Source organism: Acomys minous (assembly GCF_964271855.1).
Source record: "Acomys minous genome assembly, chromosome: 12".
NCBI classification, from domain to species: Eukaryota; Metazoa; Chordata; class Mammalia; order Rodentia; family Muridae; genus Acomys; species Acomys minous.
The window spans coordinates 108,220,424-108,227,982 of record NC_140493.1 but is presented as its reverse complement, the minus strand read 5'-3'; the positions used below and the strand labels follow the sequence as shown (position 1 = coordinate 108,227,982).

The following is a 7,559-nucleotide window of genomic DNA, read 5'->3' as shown; positions in this document are numbered from 1 at the left end:
GGGGCCCCCCACCCGCCATGTCTGAAGGGCAGACCTTTCCTGGGCAGGAGAAAGGCAAACCTTCCCTGGTTTGTGGTCAGAGAGCAAGAACTCAAACCCAGCTGGGCGTGGTGGCACACGCCTTTAATCCCAGCACTCGAGGGGCAGAGGCTGGCAGATCGCTGTGAGTTCGAGGCCAGCCTGGTCTACAAAGTAAGTCCATGACAGCCGAGGCTACACAGAGAAATCCTGTCTCAGAAAAAAGAAAAAGAACTCAACCCCCTCAGAGCTGTTCTGAGGGTACAGGTGCTGAGGGAGGCTAGCCAGGGCAAGACTCCAGACCTGCTGGCACTGGGAGTCTGCGGACAGCCTGGGCCTAGTCACATCAGCGCTCACCCGATAGTGGGCTGGCCTGGGGCACCCTGGGTAGGCTGGGACACATGGTGTCTATATGCCAGCTCTACGTGGAGATGAAGTGCTACTGCCACCTGCTCTCTGGCTGCGGGCTCAGGCTGTCTCGTGCTCCGCACACAGCTTCCAGCCAGCAGCGCACTATCCAAGGTTTTTTGGGCCCAAGGTCTGGCTGAGCAGGTGATTAGAGTCCCCAGTACCACCACTTGAGCTGGGGTGGGGCATCCAGACAGAGCTCAGTGGTCCCTGAGAGATCACTGAACAACAACCCTGAATCATCTGGCTGAGTGTGGAGGTGCACACCTGTAACCCCAGACTGAAGAGAGGCACAAGGACCCAGTGCTCAAGGCCAGTCTACGCCACATGCCCAGAACCTGTCTCAAAATAAAGCAGTTTCTATTCTCGCCTCAGACTGAGGTGTGCAGAGTGGGAGACGGGGCACCCCCCACACACCAGTTTCCATCACTCCCTCTCACACGGGAAAGCATCTGGGGCAAGATGTTCATTCTGAGATGTGAGAAGAGGGGGCGACAAAAGTCACACAGGAAAGTGCAGCAGGAAAGGGCCAAGAAATGGGTTTCTCACTGGCCTTGGCCAGGGGTGGAGGTGCCTCACCCCATGGGATGGGGCATGTTCTCAATCTTTATATAACCATGCTTGTGATAAGAGGAGTGGCCTGGCCAATGCGCCCCACCCCCACCCTGCCCATGGGCACCCCTAGACTGTTGAGCTTTCCTCTGAAACAAGGCAGAGTCAGGGCCAGCCCCACCTCCTCAGCTTCTATTTCTCTCACTCTGGCCCCTCCCTGGTAGTGAAATGTCAGGGCGGCTCAGTTTCCCTGGTGTAGTAGCCAAATTCACAAGCCTCACAGGCGGGCCTTGCCCCACAGCCACAAAGGGAGCCACATCCCCTAAGATAACCAGACTCTTACCGGTCCATACCTGGGCACAGGAGTCCCACCCTTTCTCAACTTTGCCACCACACCTGAGCGGACCCTGGCCCAGGCCCCCTGCCTGGCCGCCCACATGCCTGCCAGGGATTTCCCCTTCCAGCCTGGGAAAGCACAGGTGGGCAGGGGCAGGGCGAGGCTGGGAGGAGGCCCAGGGGGTTCCAACCAGGAAACAAAACTGAAAGGACAAACCCAGCTTCCCAGTCCAGCCATGTGTCACATGCAACAGAGGGTAGCCGGGCCCATTTCTCTGCTGCTTCTAGAGGCCCAGTGGCAGGAAGGGGTGCTTTCACTTCACCCTGATCCCTCAGAGGTGAGGGGCATCAGAGGGGCTCCAGGAACAGCCAGGCTCCATGGAGTCACCCACTCCTCCAGGCAGGAGAGCAGGCTCTGCCTATCATCCTGCTGGAGGCTGAGAAAAGGTGCTGGCTCAGAGCCTGCCACCATCACAGGCCCCTCAGGAGCCCAGTCTTTGTGGCAGCAGGACAGTCTCGGTTGACACCTGGGTCAACCCGAAATTATTCTGCAGTGTAGTTAATAGTGAAAGTGGGCTTGAAGGCAACAGACACTGGGAAGCCACAGAGCCCATGGCAGAGATGGCAAGTTAAAAAGGCAGAGTCAGGTCAGGACCCACCTATATGCACCACCAAACACCGCACGGCAGGCCACCAATCCTCACTAGGAAAACCCACTGCAAAGCAACAATGCTCTGTTACCCCAGCCAGGGCCCACAGACCTTTCCCACCAGAGTGAACAACATCACAGTAAACCAGGGAAGTTAGAAAAGTCCTTTAAGTCTTTAAATTAAAATTGCACCCTGGTGAAATGTGATTTTTAATTTGGGAACTCAATCCAAAGGCAGGCTCTCCTGAGGTGTTCTCCCCTGCCCCTGAGGCACACAAAGAGGCTGGGGACCTGTGGGGCTGTCAGAGGCCAGCTAACTCCCCAGCTCTGCACACCAAGCTAGTGTCAGGGTGGAATTTCAGGGCCAGCAACAGAGATGCTACCTATCAGTGGTGATAGAAAAGCTCACGGTTCCAACAGGAGCCTCCGGGGAACACGTCCCTGGGGGTGGGGGGTGGGGGCTGTTCCTAATGACTGGTGTACCTTCTAATGGAGCCAGCTCTGGCAGCTCCATCGATGTGCACCCCTGCTCCCCTCAACTGGGCAGAGGAAAAGGTGTTGACAAGGAAAGCATTTTTGTGAGCCTTCCCCTGAGCCCAACATACCACAGGTGCAGGCCCCACTCACATACATTAGCTAAATTTATATTCATATATATTATAGTTATATATTAAAAAGAGGAAAATAACTTTCCCAAAGAGAAATTCCTGAAGAACCCAAGTGGCTCAGGACGTTTACTGTCCCCCCACCCACAAAAATTCTCTTATAAAATCTTCCAGTGCGATCTTCAAGAAACCACCCCCCCTTGTATTTGCCCCCTCCCCAGCCCTCCTGTGTCCCCACAACCCTGGACTGCCCCCTGCTCCAGCCCAGTGCCATCCAGTCTCATCTCTGGCCGTCCATTGCTGCCATGGCTTTCTGCTGGGTGCCCCCCTGTGATGCTCCAGGGGGCCACGTGGGCTGTGGGCAGTGGAGATGGCGGAAGGAGTTGGGGGAAGAGGGCGGGATCCAGGGCGTCGGGTGGTTGGGTGGGGATGCGGCCCAGAAGGGGCTGAAGTTTGCAGGGGGGGAGCAGGCCACGGCTGTCATGGGGCTGCTGCTCTGCAGGCCCTCAGAGGCGCGCAGCTTGGAGAACATGGCCAGCGCATCAGGGAAGTTGGGCGGTGTGGCAGGGGTGTTGCTAGGAGTACACATCTGTGGGGAGAAAAAGAAGGTGTAGGTGAGGCTGCCTGGAGGGCAGGGTCCTGGCGCCTCCAACCCACAGGTGACAACAGGCATCTTCCCCAGAGACAACAAAGGACAAGGAAGAGCAAAGAGAGTGCTGCCCAGGGCTCAGAAATAACAGAAGGGCGTGAGATGTCAACAGTTAAGTCCAACCCAAAGCTAAGGTGTCAACGTAAAAGGACAAGGAGCAGCCCAGGACACTGCTGCCCAGCTCCGTTCCTGGCTTGGGGGAGCCAGCTGGCTTGCTCCACAATCCACCCTCAGCTGTTCCCAGGATGTTAGGCTCCAGGGAGCAGGCGAGAGGGAGGGTCTCCTTCCTGCGCCAGCCGAAGAAAAGCTGCACTTTCTTGGAGTTTCCATTTGTTCCACATGTTCAGTCAATAGGCCTTGGTCCTTGGCCCCCTCCACTCACTAGTTCCTACACGCAGACCTGGTGAGCTCAGTCTCTCTTCCCCGTTACAAACGGGAAACCGAGTCCCAACTGAACGTGCACTCACTGCAGTTAGACTTCGCAGGGTTCCAGCGCAGAGCCCCACGTGCTGAGGCCTCTGCCCAGCTGCACTCTGCACTGAGGGTTAAATGCCACTTCAGGTCTGGGCTCCCAGTACAAACACGCAGCCAGCCATGCCAGCGCCACACTCCAAGGGAGATGCAAGTGACACCGCACAGCCCACGGGCAGGGAACAGGTGGGTCAGAGCCCAAGACCTACATGAGCTGGTTCTGACCTCAAAGCCTCTTCTCCCTCCCATGAGGCCAGGGAGTCCTCTCAGCTTCCCCTAATTTTAGCAGCACTGGCTCCTCCCCAGGCACAGGGCACTGGGGGGGATGGGGGTGGTGGTGAGACAACAGGATGCTAAAGCTTTATCACTCTAGCAAAGCCAGAAACTAGGGCGAGGACCCCACCTCACCCTGTTCCCGGAGGCTGTGCTGTTTCTAGGGGACTCTGACCACCGTCTGACTTAAGGCCCAAGGCAAGGCCAAAGGTCTGGCCCCACCCCGACACTTCCCTCCTCCCATCTGATTCCCTGCCCACCCCCACTTCTCGGCAGCAGGAAACAATGAATGGGGGGTTGCGGGTGGAGGCCAGTTGCATCACAGCATCGTGACTGACTTCCCCAGGCAACCCAGCCGGAAGCCGCGTCTCTCTGTTCCAGGGGACAGCCTTGAGGGTTAAATGGGGCCTGTGCCCACCTGCCCAGGCAAGCTCAGGCAGATGTCTGGGCCTCTCTGCTTTGCTGAAAGCGGGGTTTGAACTCCACTTTCTAAAGCCCCTCCCTTAGCCTCAAGTAAGTCTGTGTCCCTGTCTTGGTGAAGGTCTTATGGCTTCCCCTCTGCAGAAGCCTTGCTTGCCCCTCCCCCCCTCATAAAACGGGGACCCTTATCATTAAGTTGATATACCTCCAACTGTGGCTGGAATTCTACAAGACAATCATTTACCAGTTATGGCCACTTTGTGGTGACTCTCATGTTCAAATAAATATTTATCTGATAGGATATTACTAAATAGCCAAAGCTGACCTGGACTTCACAGCAATCCTCCTGCCTCAACCTTCCAAGTGCTGGGTTCCCAAGTTTTTAACGTAAGTTTTCTAGTTATTTTGACGCCCCCAGCACATGCTCCTTATGGATGCGCTGATTATAATGTCTGTTACAAGACTAGCTGTCTCCCCAAGGGAAGCTTACAAAGGGAAACACATACACAGAGACAGAGACAGACAGACAGACAGATACTCGGACTTGCAAAGGTGGGGGAGGGGAAAGGAACCAAACAGGGCTGCAGTTCAAGCTGGGGCCTGCAGGCTTCCTCGTTCCAGGCCCTTCAGCATGGCTGTGCTTTTCTGAGAGGACGGTGGGCAGGAAGAGGTTCTGAGCAGCGATGGAAGCAGAGTGAGTGATGGCGGATTGCATGAGGGGTCTCGGGATGACGAAATCGCCTAAGGGCTTGGCTGCAGCAGCCAGGCCCTTCAGCCAGCACTATTCATTTCCCATCTTACTCCAACTGCTAAAAGCTAGTTTCCGTCAAGGCATCTCTCCCTTTCCTCCCTCGCTGGCTGGCTGAAAACAGTGCCAAGAACAAGACACAGCAGAGGAGCCATGTGTAATCTGGCCCCTGGGGAAAGCCAGGGACAAGGACACCCAAGTTAAAAAAAAAAAAAAAAAGACAAAAATGTACAACAGCAGATCTCCTGAAGAGTAATGCTTTACCACCCCTCCTCAGGGCTCGGGCCCTCCTACGAGTTCAGAGCTAATAGATAACTAAGGGTTGGAGTGGACAAAAGATGTTCTTGGGCCTCAAGAAAGCAGACTACCCACTGGCCAGGAGGGCAAAGGCTCCAGTGTGGAGCCAAGTTGGAAGGAAAAGACAAATCCAGGCCTGAGGAACTTCTGTTTCCTGGACTGTTTGTTTCCTAACATACTGAGATTAAAAGAAAAATTTGGCCTTATCTTGGGAATGTAAATCTGCACATCCTCCATAAAGCCTACCTTTGTGGGTAGAGCAGGGCTTCCGGAGCCAGGGTGGATCCCCCCCGCTTCCTGCAGCACTGGGTGGGTGGCTGTGTGTGTGTGTGTGTGTGTGTGTGTGTGTGTCTGTGTGTCTGTGTGTGTTTTGTGTGTGTTTTGTGTGTCCGTCCATACAAATTCCTACCTCAGTCCCCTCCCCAGAGCTCTCCAAAGGTCTGGTTACCATCGAGTCCCTTCCCATGCTCAGCTACCAGACTCCCAAGTCCCTGCTTCTGCTTGGGGGGGGGGCTCTCTCTCCTCCCCTCCACCCCCACCTCCCTAACAACTGGGCCCCTAAGCCCGGGGCACAGCGCCCGGCGCAGGCCCTCAGGCCCAGATCCAGGAGCCTGGAGGCGGGTCCCAAAGTTGGGCGAGCCAGGGCGGCCTGGGAGCGCTCTTTCCTGGAAGACATTTTGGCTCTTTGTTTACATTCGCGGCGCGGCGCTCCCCGGCAACATGGCTGTCACCGGCGCGGCTGACAGCGGACCCTGGCGCACCGTGCGCCCCCTCCGCGGCACAGGCGCGGGGCGGGGGAGACGACACTTACCATCTGCGGGTGGTGGTGGCTGTTAGGAATGTTGCTTTCTTGGAAGAACGTGCTTAGGGCGGTCTGCGGACAAACACGGGACGGCGGCGGCGTGAGCGAGGCCTGGCCACCCGGGGCCTCCCCGCCGCGGCCCACGCGCCCCACTCCCGCGCTCCCCAGCGCCCACGCGCGCCCCGAGCCCGGGTACCCCCCCCCCCCGCGCACACCTCGAACTGCCAGTGCGCCGCCTGCAGCAACTGCTGCGCCTGGTCGGCCGCGCAGCCCGCGGCCAGCACGAACTGGTTGATCATGACCTGGTGCCGCAGCTCGTCCGTGTTCACCGACATGGCGCTGGGCGGCCGCCCCGGGCTCGCGCTCGCAGCTCCGCCGCCGCCGCCGCCCGGCGAATGTTGTGGTCCGGCTCGCACGATCGCGCCGACGCCGCAAACAACGGCGCGGGGCGGGGCCGCTGGGCCCAACGTTCGGGGGCCGCGAGCCGCCGCCGCTGATTGGCCTGCGCTCCGCCCGGCCGGCCGCCGGCTCCCACACGGACGTTCGATTCGAATCCTGCGGCGGGCCCGGCCGCTCTGTTGCTCTTGTCGCCCGGCCGCGCCCATTGGCGGAGCCGGCGCCGCGGGGGCGCCCTGCCATTGGCCAGCCTCTGTGTTTTGGCTCCTCCTGGTTGGTGGTTGGCTGGGACCGGCCCCCCCCCTGGAGGCGGGGCCTGGAGCGCTGATTGGCCTACCGTAGGCCTGTTTGAACTGAACTCGAAAACCTTGAGTGCGCGCTGATTGGTGGAGGTCCCCCTGTGTTTGCTGTTGTAGGCGTAGGGGGTGGTGCTGGCCAAGTTCATTCATTACTTCATTGAAACAGAACATGCTCAGCTGGAAAAGCAAGACTGAGTGGCTTTGACTCATTTCCTCTGAAAGATGTGGTCATCTCGAGAAACAGAAATGATCAAAATAGAAAACACACAGAACCTTTGCAGCTACTCGACTCTCAGGAGTATTTAAATTTTAAATAGCTTCTAAACCAATCTCACTTAAAAAAAAACTTTTGAAACACAACGCACAGCGTCAGCTTCTGGGCTCAGTTCCTAGCACCAAAAAAGGAGAAACAAAACAAAACAAAAAACCGGGTGGAGGTGGTGGCGCCCGCCTTTAATCCCAGCACTCTGGAAGCGGAGGCAGGTGGATATTTGTGAGCTCGAGGCCAGCCTAGTCTACAGAGTGAATTCCAGGACAACCAGGCTACACAGAGAAACCTTGTCTCAAAAACAAAAAAAAAAAAACCTAAAAAGCCGTGTTTACCGGGCGTTGCACCATTAATACCAGCGCTTAGGA

The 7,559-nt window shown here is 57.1% G+C and overlaps 1 protein-coding gene across 1 annotated transcript; it reads right to left on the bottom strand.

Annotated features, from left to right (window-relative positions):
- Positions 1-2,113: 2,113 nt before the first annotated feature.
- UBALD2 (UBA like domain containing 2) lies at positions 2,114-6,810 on the bottom strand. Its single transcript, XM_084750121.1, has 3 exons — positions 6,444-6,810; positions 6,238-6,300; positions 2,114-3,157 (listed from the first exon to the last, which is right to left on the bottom strand). The coding sequence occupies exons 1-3, from the start codon at positions 6,561-6,563 to the stop codon at positions 2,849-2,851; spliced, it is 492 nt and encodes a 163-aa protein (XP_084606247.1). The 5' UTR covers positions 6,564-6,810; the 3' UTR covers positions 2,114-2,848.
- Between the last annotated feature and the right edge of the window lie 749 nt (positions 6,811-7,559).

What these genes read in the sequence shown, in the direction of transcription:
- UBALD2 (XM_084750121.1), bottom strand. Translation starts at nt 6,563, where the DNA reads ATGTCGGTGAACACGGACGAGCTGCGGCACCAGGTCATGATCAACCAG. An exon ending in CGGCGCACTGGCAGTTCGAG is followed by an intron (nt 6,301 to 6,443) that starts GTGTGCGCGGGG and finishes GTTTGTCCGCAG; the next exon opens with ACCGCCCTAAGCACGTTCTT. An exon ending in GCCACCACCACCCGCAGATG is followed by an intron (nt 3,158 to 6,237) that starts GTAAGTGTCGTC and finishes TTCTCCCCACAG; the next exon opens with ATGTGTACTCCTAGCAACAC.